We start from the raw sequence: 12833 nt of genomic DNA on the forward strand, positions 1-12833 counted from the left end.
AAACTCAGAGCTCACGTTTCGGGGTCAGGCAGAGCGATGCTGTCTAAAACATACCGACACATACGGGAAAGAAAACACGTCCGTCTACGTTCAGTTCAACGCCTCCTGATTGAAAAGTGATGACACACTGCTTGTGTTGCTGCTGCTGCTGAAGGTTTTAAAGTAAAACTGGGAGCCTGAACAAGTGCAGCCACGTCACAGTTTGTTTTTGATTCAGTCGTTTCAGTCTCACACGGCTTCTTCTAATGAGCGCACAGAATTTAAATGTGATGAAAAAACTCCTCACATTGTGGATTGTAGTAAAACAAATGACTTCAAATAAACAAATGCTGAAAAAGCAACACTATGTGGCACTAAGGTGGTAAAGTTTGTAGATCTAATTTAGAAGAAAGCGTCGAGCTGTTGTCTTGACAGCAGTCCTGCTGGGGAGAGGCTCACACCACTCTTATATTTAGAGCTCTGATGGTGAATGTGTGTCACCCACAAACTGATCAGAATAATGTTCATGACAACAACATGTGTCACATCAGAAGGAACTGAAGCTGTACCGTATGTGTCTTTAATTACAAATCCCTTACATGATGAACAGCAGGACTGTAAGGAGGCTAATTATGTGTTTGTTATACTTAATACACAACCTGCGGGTGTTGTGGGATGATCATGTCCACAGTGCGTTAACGTCATCAGGAACCGAAACACACAATTTACAGCAAAGTTAAGCATCTTAGCTGATTCTAAATAGTCCGTAGGTGTGAATGTGAGTGTGCTTGGTTGTCTGTCTCTAAGTGTAGCCCTGTGATAGACTGGTTACCTGTCCAGGTGAACCTGCCTTCACCCTGAGTCAGCTGGGATAGGCTCCGCCCCCCCATGACCCTAGTGAGGATGAAGGATGGATCTTAGTGGTCAAAAAGCCTTTCCTTGACAGCCACATGACAGTGCTACCTGCATCCTGTAGTCGCTCCTGCAGATTCTGTGATGTTTCCACTGATAATCTACTTTCATAGAAGAAAGTACTGAGAACGTCCCCATCGTGCTGCCTGTCTGTTTCAGCCATACGAGCTGCTGTCCTGATCCAGCGGTGGTACCGTCAGTACGTCGCCCGCACAGAGATGAGGCGGAGGTACACCTGGCACATCTTCCAGTCCATCGAGTACTCTGGAGAGCAGGCCCAGATCAAGGTGACGAACCACCAGACACCATCCAGTCTGAATGTTTGCTCAAAGCTAACACTGAAACTACAACCTGTCTCCTCCGTGTGCAGCTCTACAACTTCCTCGGATACCTCATGGACAATTTCACACCGTCGAGCAATGAACGTAAGATCTCTGCTCCTGTTGGTCGTTTGGATTCCCCTGACCACATTCACGTTTTTGAAACTAACCTCGAACCGTGTCGACCTGCCAGGAAATCTGATCTCGCACATCTTCAGAGAGAACGAGGTGTGTCGGGACGCCGAGTGGGAGAGGCACTTCTGCTACAAGAACATCGAGGTGCCAGAGATTTACTCAGGACCTCATCTCACCTTCCCTCTGACGGTGGAGCAGGCGGTCGGTCTGGTGGAGGCCTTCAGGAACAAGAAGGTAGGCGCACAGCTGGACTGAGTCATAAATAGAGTTTAGTTTTACTCCTGCTTTTAATGCAAACAGGTAGATAGTTCATGACAACAACACCTGGTACTATGCAAGCATCTGCAAGAGAAGATCCTCTGATATTATGATGAAAATGACAGAACTAGTTAAGTTTGTCTGGAGTAAAATGTATCTGGGTTACCTAGTGAGGATTAAGGTGTAGAGAGGATGGATGGATGGATGGATGGATGGACGGATGGATGGATGGATGGATGGATGGATGGATGGATGGGTGGACGGATGGATGGATGGATGGACGGACTAATGGATGGATGGATGGATGGACCTCCCCAACAAGGGCTTTGGTGTAACGTGTAATCTTCAGACAACAGATCGGCTCTATCTTGGAGAAAATGTTTTATATTTAAGCGTAGAAGCTGCGGCTGCCTGGCTGTGCTGCAGTGACAAACATCAGTTTCCAGACATGAGGCTGCCTCCGTGTGTTTGTGTCTGAGGCCTTCTTGCTAATGAGCTTCTCCGCCAGCAGCAGCTGCACTCGCGCTACGCCCTCCAGCTCCTCCTGGAGACGTGGAAGCTGCTCCGCATGTTGCCAAACATCAACCGCATCTCCACCTGCCACAGCAAGGAAATCACGATCTGTGGTGAGAGAAAAGAAAGATTTCTGATAGACAGTAGAGGTGACTGGAAATGAAAGCAGAGAAGCACAATACTGTAATATTTATAATATCAGCACCTGAAACAGAAAATCACTCACAGACATCTCTAATCATCAGTTCATTAGTTAAGTAATTTCTAAGCAAAACAATCCTTAATAAGACTTATAGATTGTGAATATTTGCATGTTTTCTTCATTTCCTATTAAAGAAACAGCAGTAAAGTGTGATGGAATTGAGAAAAACTAAAGCTTGTTTTCAGCACCTGAGCTTTCGTCATAAATACCCACCAAAGCGCCTCCCTGTTGTTTCTGGACAGACGTGTGGATCCTGAGTTTCCATCTTGTTGTTAATCACCTGTATTTGTGTATTTATGTCTCTTCTTCTGTTACAGGTGATCTGCATGGACAGCTGGAGGACCTGCTGCTGGTTTTCTACAAGGTCGGGACTCTAAACTCTTTTCTTTAATTTCTATGAGCTGAGAGTTTTTGAGATGCTTTGATATTTACAGTGTAATCGGATTACTCTTCTCCAGCTTATACCTCAAAACTCAACTCACATCAACAGGGCTGTAAAAATGACATTGAACTTTAGTGTATAAATATCAATATATAATGAAAAGTCCTGAAGTACGTAGTAAAGTACGTTTCACTGCTTCCATGAACATGTGTTTTGTGCCAGAAGTGTTTGATCCTCAGCGTTAGATGGATGTTTTTGTGGGTGAATGAACGAATGAAGCTTCTGTTATAAAGTCAATTAAAGGATCGATATCGTTTCTGTGTTAAATCTAAACAGGACAGTTTGACAGCTCCAAAGACTGAGAAGGATTCAGTTTAAAATGATGTAAGACTGAGAGAAGCTGATGACATTTGAGCAGCTGTAATCAGACTTCGTTAAACAATCCTGTTGAGACGTTTCGCTGCAGCAGCTTCAGTCGTTATTAGATCTATAAATCAGTGTTTGTCTCTCTGGGAAGCCTTTACACTCAGACTATGGACAGACCTTTTGTCTCTCTTGCTGCTGTGCAGAACGGCATGCCGTCCTTAGAGAAGCCCTACGTGTTCAACGGAGACTTCGTGGATCGAGGCAAAGACTCCATCGAGATCCTCCTCATCCTGTTTGCGTTCCTGCTCGTGTATCCGAGCGACGTTTACCTCAACAGAGGAAACCACGAGGACCACATCGTCAACCTGAGGTGAAGTTTACCTGCTCCTCTCGCACCACATCCACCAGGCGCAGCTAAATCTTGTTTCCTAACTCGTGTTTCTCCGGCTGCTTTCAGGTACGGCTTCACTAAGGAGGTGTTGACTAAATATAAGGTAGGTTGAGCTCATGCAGCCCGACATGCCTCCAAGCACAGCTCTGCCTCTGCCAGCAGCTCGGTATTAACACCTTTTTTTATCATAGGAGCCAAAAGGTTTCCTTATCTGTGCTATCTTTGAAGCACATTGGCCTTCGCCCACACATTCCCCAGAAAGCTCGATATAGCACACAGCAGCGGCCACTGCTCCTCACAGCTAAGAGGATTTGAGGTCATTAAACCAGATGACAGCAGGTCAGCAGGAAGGTCGAGCCGCCCCAAAGACCCAGAGACCAAACCTCAGATGCTCCTGATGTTTGAATTGTCTGCAGCATTACCTTTAATAACAGTGCAGAGTTCTGGTGATGCAGAACCCAGCAGGAGCTAAACAGAAACACCAGAGAGGGAATGAGAGGGATGAGGGAAGCAACGTGACATGAGATTAGCAGAATAAAACAGAAAACATGTTGTTGTTTCCCCCTAAATGTCTTCACTGACTTTAGAAACAGATCAAATATAGCAGCTTTGCTTCAATTACTGATGAATAAAATGAACCAGAGAAGGTCGAACTAACCAATAAAATAATAAAATGAAATATGCACAAAACAAAAAGGCATTTTTTTAATCATTTAAATGAATCAACAGAAACAGACAGAACATCTAGTTTAGAGTTAACTTTTTAGGATGAATCCTTTTGGAGAATAATCCTCATTTCTACGATAAATGACAGAAATAAGGGGCGTTTTGGTTAAAGTTCAGTGTGAGAACAAAGACTCTCATTTGGCTGATTGGGTCTGTGTGCATCACGCAGCTCTAGGAACCAGGAACACCTGAGAAAACTCAAATCTTCTGTCCGATACTTAGACGTTGACAGCTCCTTCCTGTTGGTTTCTCCTGTCAGATGCACGGCAAACGGATCCTGAAGCTGCTGCAGAAGATTTTCAGCTGGTTGCCATTAGCAACGGTGATCGACCAGAAGGTTCTGGTCCTGCACGGAGGGATCTCCGACACCACGGACCTGAACCTCCTCGCCAGACTGGACAGACACAGCGTGAGCAGCCGACCGTGTGATAAACTGATGAGCTGTCAGCAGCCCTCTAACGTGTGCTCTCCTCTGCTCCCCGTCAGTACATCTCAGCGCTGAGGCCTCCGAAGAGGAGACACCAGAGCTCAGCGTCCACGTCCATCGACTCGGACCTGGACGAGGACGTCTGGGGGGTCAACAGGGTCTTCCAGCGCCGAGCCTCCCTCACCTTCCCCAAACCCCTCGGCACCCGCGACTGTTTCCACAACCGCTCGCTGCAGGACTTCTCGGACCGGATCAAGGTGAACATGGAGACGGAGCTGGAGATCCGCAGGAGGAGGCAGTCCATTTTCAACGCTGCCATCAAGGCGCCAGAACAAGAGACGCCGACTGCGTCCTTTGACTCTGTCTACAGCGACAACGCCAAAGAAGAGTGGAAACAGGTGAAGGAAGGCTCTGAGATATCTACACGACAACTTTAAGTTATCTGGTGTTTGATAAAGAAGTGCAGCAGTGGTTTGAAAAGTTAGGAGTCTTCTGCTTTAGGATATTATAAACCAGTAAATAAGCAGCTTTATTCATGCAGCAGACGGTAACTGCTTCACAAGGCAGGAGGACAGCATGAAGCAGAAACAAACACCAACAGAGCAGCAAATAATGTTAAAAATAATCCAATGAAATAATAAAACAAGGATAATGTCAATATACACACACATGCACAGATCCACATGTTTAGAGTTCTGAGAATGAAAAGTTATTAAAGTCACTCATGTGGATAAAGTTTAATGATCTGATGTCAGAAAAACAAACAAAATACTTCAATAAAGTTAAAGACATGAAAAAAAATGCATCATTTATGGTCAGATTTAAACACAAATGACCTTCATGCTGCATTTTATATGGACTCATCACTCATTAAATTAGCAGTTAAAGGTTTAACTATTCAGAAGCTTGTTCCCGTTTCAGCGTCCTCCTGCAGGACACTTTGGTTGAACTTCTCTCCTAAAGGTCTGAATCCTTCTGGGCAGCCGTCCAACACTCGGCTCACAGGTTCAACTAAATGCTACGAACCTTGTTGGAAACCAGTCCTGCTTCCTGAATCAGAGCTTTTTTTAAGTCACTGATTCAAAATAATCCACAGCGTCTCCTCTGCAGAGTTTAGAATCAGAATAAATGTTCATTCAAACAGCCGCTGAGCAAACTCAGACACCGTTTAAAGTCCCAGGAAAAGATGAGTTCATGCGTTTAGTTTAGTTAAGACACACACTTGGCAACGCCGTCGTGGAGAGAAAGATATTTTGGTCCGAGTCGTGACCTGATAGACGCAGCATCAGTAATCAACACTGATGTGGTCTGTTGGCTGCGTGAGTGTTTGGAAGCTGTAATCCAGCGCGTCATTAATCCCTCTGCTCCGAGCTAAATCAGGTTTTTCCTTTAAACTCATGCTCACCACCTCAACAGCAGGCAGGTGCAAACGGGCTCAAACTCTGGCTGTAGCGTCATCAGCAGGCGGTCAGGTGAGGCCACGCTCCCTGGAGAGAGGAACAGATCCTAGCATGGCTTTCATTACATCTGCAGGTTAGATTTGGTGGTCACAGGTTGCTGCAGGAACACGTGTGGCCTCCATTTAACGCCATCGCTCACGTCAGGTTCTGACCATGTTTCAGTGGTGACGCTGTTCCCGGGTGTCCGGCTGTTAAAGAACAGATATGAACGTAAACTTTGCTGGTGTTTGGAGGCACACAAACACATGGCAGTGATTCTAATGACTTTTATTTTTTACTGATTTATGTCGTTTTCTTGACAGTTATTTCCAGGTGGGATGAGAGTTGGACTGATGGTTGTTCAGATGTGTTTCCTCCCTTCTGCTGTTTACACGTATTATTGCTCCAGTTGTGTTTTACCCCTAAATGTATATGTTGAATTTATGAACAGGTAAAAGAAAGCAATACTTTAATTAAGGTTTAATAATATAAAACCAAAAAAAGGTAAAATAAAATAATAAAATAACGAAATAATAAAATGTTTCAAATACATCAACCAAAATAGACGACAGAATATCAACTGTGAGTATAAAGTTCATTTATCAATGTGCATAATCATGAAAATAATCCTGATTTCTACAAAAAAAACTTTCATTTCTGTGAAAGTTCAGTGTGAGAACTTTAATTTGCACGATTTGTTTTTTTCCCTGCACGTCTCTGGACCTTGTATGCAACTCTACAATCAAACTCATACCTCAGTGAAGAGGAAAGAGGAGACGAACTGTAATCTAGTCTGTAGGATGTAAGACTTAATGTCGTTTCATCTCAGATGCACAGCGAACGGATCCACGGCTGCATGTTGAATAGCAGAAACTTAGGAAGGCAGGAGAAGCCAGTGACTTCAGAAATAGTTGCTAAATGTGGAACAACAGAGTAATTTAAGACATTCAAACTCTCCCTCCTGTGTTTCCTGTGCGCCACCAGGTCCTGGACCTGCTGTGGAGCGACCCGATGGCTCAGGACGGCTGCATCCCCAACGAGGTTCGGGGCGGCGGCTGCTACTGGGGCCCCGACGTCACCGAGGACTTCCTGAACAAACACAACCTGCAGCTCATCATCCGCTCGCACGAGTGTAAACAGGACGGTTATGAGTTCTGCCACAACCGTAAGGTCAGCACCGACCGCGAGGCGTTAATAAACCCGCGCTGGTTTCCAAACGTGTGACGTTCAGTTCCTCTGATCAGCATCTTTCTCTCATGTCATCCAGGTCCTCACTCTGTTCTCTGCCTCCAACTACTACGACGTGGGAAGCAACAGAGGGGCCTACGTGAAGCTGGGTCCGGACCTCGTGCCTTATTTGCTCCAGTACCAGGCCAGCAGCATGATCAGGGAGCTCACCGTGAGACAGAGGTACCAGAACCGATCCATCCTTCATCACTGAGCTACCTGCTGGTCGCTCCGTCCCTTTGAGACGATTTAATGCCCAAAAAACTACGAGAAAATGTCTGTTTTCACAAAGTTGAATGACAGATTGATCATGTTTGATGTGATGCTGCGTTCAGCGGCGTCTGACCACAGCAGAGACTCTAGATATCTATAAAATAAAGTTAGAACTGACCTTTTTAACCTGACTTTTACCTTAAGTCATTTCTTACTCGTTGTTTTATTATTGTTCTTATTATTTTACACCTTCTTTTAAATTAGGTTTTTGAGGGAAACTTTTATTATTTGATTGATTGTTGAGTTAAAAACGTCTGACTCTGGACAAAACAGGTGAACAAACAAATACATTTTTAAAATAAATTGATAAATTTCTGTCAGCTAACTAATCATATTCTAACACATTGATACAATCTTCTGTGACTGGACTAGACGAGAACTCTGCACATGAGTGACAACATCTATGAAGTTCTGTTTGACAGAGAAACCCAGTTCTGTCCTTTCTGATGAAGCATCTCTCTCTCGCTGTGTTTGCTGTCGTATGTTCTGCAGCGTCGGCCGGACCGAGCGCTCGGCCCTCAAAGTCCTGCGGGAGCAGCTGTTTGCGCACAAGTCTGACCTCATCTGTGCCTTCAAAAAGCTCGACAGCGAGAACACAGGTGTGTGTCGTTTCTGAACCTCAGCGGATCAGGTGTTGCTTCATTCTGTGGCCGATCTGTTGTGTTCTGTTCCCACATAGTTCTCAAAGGACGGCGGCGGGCTGGGGAGAAACATGAGCTCCGTTCTTTGTATGTTGTGTGGAACAAAATGATCCCCGTTCAGGATGAAAACAAGTAAAAGTTCAGCCCAGAACGCTCCAGACGGAACACGTTCACTGATTTAACTGAACACAGTCACATGAAAAACGTGGACGTTTGGACAAACACCTGATCCTCACTGGAACAGGAACCATGAGTTCCAACAAGTCCTCCAGGGTCACGTCAAAGCAGAAGTGATTTAAGACTGAAGGACAACTCATGCTATGTTTCTATAGACATACATTAACAGGACCGTAGCTATGATGAGCTTTTAGTTGTAGCTCACACTCCTTCTGATGAGGACACACTGCTCTGTACACTTTATCTGCTCCACTTAGGAAAGCTAAATACAATCCGTCTGGACACTGAGTCGTGGGAATCGTAGTTTGTCAAAATAATCTCAACTCAAGGCCCAGAAGAAGTAGTAAGTGTGCAAAAAGCAACACATTGAGGCTTTGAACCTGTCCTTCTGTTAGGTCTCGTGTCTCTGAACGACTGGGCCTCGGCCGTGGAGAGTGTGATGCACCTGGACCTGCCCTGGAGGATGCTTCGCTGTCAGCTCGTCACCCGCAAGACCAGCGACGGCATGATCGACTACTACGACTGGTTCAACGAGCTCGCCATCATGGGTCCCAGCGCTGACGTAAGGACGCACTGTCACTGTCTGACGTAGCCGGGTCGACCCATTAGAGACATTCAGCCCTGTGATAGACTGGTTACCTGTCCAGGTGAACCTGCCTTCACCCTGAGTCAGCTGGGATAGACTCCGCCCCCATGACCCTGGTGAGGATGAAGGTGTAGAGATGATGGATGGATGGATGGACAGTCAGCATAGTGAGTGAGTGAGACAGGAAAGTGGGGAGAAGAGTTGGGGAGGACCTGCAGCAGATGCATCTGGGACTACAGCCCCCGTTCATGGGTCGCCCGCTCAGCTAGGTGGGCTTCATGTATGGAGTAGTGAGAGTGCCACGTTACAAAGATCCATCCATCATCTCTACACCTTAATCCTCACCAGGGTCATGGGGGGCGGAGCCTATCCCAGCTGACTCAGGGTGAAGGCAGGTTCACCTGGACAGGTAACCAGTCTATCACAGGGCTACACTTAGAGACAGACAACCAAGCACACTCACATTCACACCTACGGACAATTTACAATCACCAATTAACCTCAGCATGTTTCTGGACTGTGGGAGGAAGCCGGAGAACCCGGAGAGAACCCACGCTGCACGGGGAGAACATGGAGACTCCACGCAGGAAGATCCCGGGTGTCCTCACCGGGACGCCAACCGGAGACCTTCTAGCTGGGAGGCGCTAACGGTGCTAACCACTGAGACAGCTCATTAAGACACATAGAATATGTTTATTTTTGAGAAGTGATCATGATCAGTTCAGAGTTTGGTAGATTTCTGGACAGCACATCGTGTCCCAGAGGAGCAGGACTGTCCGGCGCTGATCAATGGTGTCATTTGGACAATGTTTGAAGACAACACGCCGTTCAAACCAGCCGGTTGGTTTTGGGGTCCAGAAGGGTAACAAGCATGTGTGGACTTACAAACAGAGAACATGATTTCTGTGGTGGAGGTCTCCTAAAGTCTACGACTGAACCATGAGGTTTTGTGCTTCCACTTTGTAACGACAACATAAAGCGGTTGAATCTTCCCTCACCTCACCGTGAAGGTTTAGGACCGCCAAACCCAAGACGACCAATGTTGGAACCGTAGCGGGGAAACCGACGCCTGATCTGCACGGTTGGGCTTCGGTACCATGATGATAGAGTCTCTGAACAGTGGCACAACAGGAATCTTCAGATGACTGTCTGGAGGGAACAAATCTTTAACGCCATGAAGGTTAACTAGCGCATGGTGTGGCTGCCATTAGAAGGTTTTATTTTAACCGTCAGGTTTACATTACGCGGCTGAAAGAGGCCGAGGTGACCGTCAGGATAAAGTCTGACTTCCATTTGGACCAGAAGATGAAGCGGTGTGTTGGTGGTTCTGTTTCACTGCTCTTTGTCTTTATTGCTAACTGGATGTTTTATGTGAGGCTCTACCATCTGTGCAAATGTTAAAACACATAAAAGCTTTAATGACAAAGACAAATAAAAGCTTCCCTTTAACTGGTGCTTCTCCTCTCGCAGCACATTGACCAAAGTCTGCTGGAGACGTTGTACCGCCACCGCTCCACTCTGGAGACCATCTTCAGGATCGTGGACACAGACAACTCAGGTAAGACGGTTATTATTTGTGGACCATCGTACGTGCTTCTACACACACCGCTGGTTTTTCCTCTTTTTACTGTAACCTGAAACCTAAACCAAAGCCAAGCAGTGCAGCGCTGCCGAGAACAGGAGAGGAAGAGAAGAGGACGTTATAAAAACGAGTAACTTCACGTTTTCACTCACTCTGGGCTCATTTTTCACGCCAATAAAAAGTCCTGCAGCTCTATGGAAACAGCACATCCATGACTAGAAGGAGAGGGAACTCAATCATGTGTTTTGTGCATGTCTGTGGAGATCCTCAGTCCTCCAGGTCCTGGTTCTTCTCATAGATTAATGGTAGCAACTGGACCTGTTTGAGTTCCTTGAAGACGTTCCACCTTCATCCAAGAGGCTTCATCAGCTCTGACTGACTAGTTGGGAGTTCCACATCCTGATATCCTGAAGGAGACATTAACACCTGAGTTTCGACTCAGCAGTCCACCTGCACCTTAAGGACAAAGGACACTCATCTGAAGACAACAACGTCCAGATGTTGTCCTGCAGGGAGGACAGATGGTCTGAGAGAGGGCTGAAAGAATCCATCTAACTGGAAAGACCATCCCTCAGCAGAGGTGGAGGTCTGAGGCATCACCTCTCACCTGTTTACAGCTCAGTCCTCAGATCTCTCCCCAGGAAGATGAACCCACATCCACACCGAGCCACAGAGACCCTAACGAACCCCACTGTGTCAGGAGGAGCACTAACAACCCACATAACGAGGGGGAGGAGCAACAACTCAGGTGTTAACGTCTCCTTCAGGATATCAGGATGTGGAACTCCCAACTAGTCAGTCAGAGCTGATGAAGCCTCTTGGATGAAGGTGGAACGTCTTCAACAAGCAGGTCCAGTTGTGTTTTGTGCAGTTTAAGAAAGTTGTAACGCCATAGATCACAAAAAAGGGAAAAATAAAAAAGTTGTATTTCTCTAAATGTGCTGCAGTGTCCACGATGCAAACAATACTGCAGATTTGTTTTCTGTTTTTTTTACAGAATCTGCTTCATACAGTTTATTCTGTGGCCAGTTTTTAAATGAGACACGAAGAACGCAGTGATTTAAACAAAATGTCTTCATTTAAGTCCAGATTTGAAGTATTTTCCCCCAAAACACCGAAGTGATGCCTGAAAAGTTCAATAACTGTTTGAACATGTGATGATTCTGTTTTTGGAGGATCGGGGACGATAAATGGTATTTTGGTGATATTTTTTTGGTTTGTTTTTTAAATTGATTATTGTGTTCAGAGGGTTAAATGTCAGCTTCTGTTTTAAAATGTTGAAATTTTGCAATTTATTAATAAAATGTAGGTTTACAAAGAAACAGATCTGCATCAGAAAACATAAAATCAGCACAGACATGCTGTTTGAATCAAAGACACGGTTCAGCCGAGGTGTGAAGTGTGTCAGTGAGTCCGAGACACGTCCACTGAGCTCATCCTCCGTTAATCCACCTGAAGCGTGCCCACGAGGACGCAGCAAACACCGGCCTCCTGAGTCCTGCTGAGGATTAACCCACTGATCTGTTGGCCTGTCGCTCCCCTCCCCTCCTCTGACCACAGCACACACACTGATGCATGTTCTGATCAGTAGCCATCCTTCCCTTTTGCTTAATTATCCTCCAACATCCTCCTCCTCAGGCTTCATCACCATGGAGGACTTCCGGCAGACCTGGAAGCTGCTGAGCGTCTACCTAAAGATGGAGATCACGGAGGAGGCCATCTCCGACCTGGCCGTCACCATCGACAGCAACCAGGACGGCAGCATCGACATCGACGAGTTCATGGAGGCGTTCCGGCTCACGGACAAGAAGAGCCGGCTGGAGCGAGGACGCAGCATGTTCATGGGCACCGCCACCGACCTCACCAAGCTGGACGCTGATCCCAGCATCTGACCAGAGAGACTGAGAACAGACTCCTCGCCAGGCGGCCGAGGGAGGGGAGGGAGATAAAGCCGAAGCAAGCTGCTTCAGTGACGCACACGAAGACGCAGGACGCTGCTGAGCAGCAGCCGCGTGGATCATGTGGGATTAAGACGAGTTAAAAGGTCAATGCTCACTTCACTCTGACACAGTTTCCCTGACAGGAGACGTGAAGGTGAAACAGAACCGCTGGAGCTGTTAAACTGTTAAACACAGAGACGTCACATTCAGACGGCAGGATTATTAAAATATTAGAAACAGTTAAAATAAGGATTTATATATTTCCATCACTTCTACTAACAGAAAAGAACGAAAGAACGCCTGCATGCTGACTCCAGATGAGTTTAAATGGACAACATGTTGGACATAAACATCTCT

The 12833-nt window shown here is 46.1% G+C and overlaps 1 protein-coding gene across 1 annotated transcript in view; it reads left to right on the forward strand.

Moving 5' to 3' along the window:
• ppef2a (protein phosphatase with EF-hand domain 2a) overlaps window positions 1-12428 on the forward strand; it is a 14440-nt gene extending 2012 nt beyond the window's left edge. The window contains exons 3-17 of the mRNA XM_008294163.1: window positions 1051-1178; window positions 1262-1316; window positions 1405-1580; window positions 2113-2230; window positions 2637-2683; window positions 3271-3437; window positions 3525-3561; window positions 4444-4593; window positions 4671-5009; window positions 7035-7220; window positions 7318-7460; window positions 8043-8149; window positions 8764-8930; window positions 10425-10512; window positions 12175-12428. Coding sequence (XP_008292385.1) covers window positions 1051-1178; window positions 1262-1316; window positions 1405-1580; window positions 2113-2230; window positions 2637-2683; window positions 3271-3437; window positions 3525-3561; window positions 4444-4593; window positions 4671-5009; window positions 7035-7220; window positions 7318-7460; window positions 8043-8149; window positions 8764-8930; window positions 10425-10512; window positions 12175-12428 — 2162 coding nt within the window. The remainder of the gene's footprint in view (window positions 1-1050; window positions 1179-1261; window positions 1317-1404; window positions 1581-2112; window positions 2231-2636; window positions 2684-3270; window positions 3438-3524; window positions 3562-4443; window positions 4594-4670; window positions 5010-7034; window positions 7221-7317; window positions 7461-8042; window positions 8150-8763; window positions 8931-10424; window positions 10513-12174) is intronic.
• The last annotated feature ends 405 nt before the right edge of the window (window positions 12429-12833 follow it).

This window comes from Stegastes partitus, unplaced genomic scaffold, assembly GCF_000690725.1.
Source record: "Stegastes partitus isolate 25-593 unplaced genomic scaffold, Stegastes_partitus-1.0.2 Scaffold945, whole genome shotgun sequence".
Lineage (NCBI taxonomy): Eukaryota > Metazoa > Chordata > Actinopteri > Pomacentridae > Stegastes > Stegastes partitus.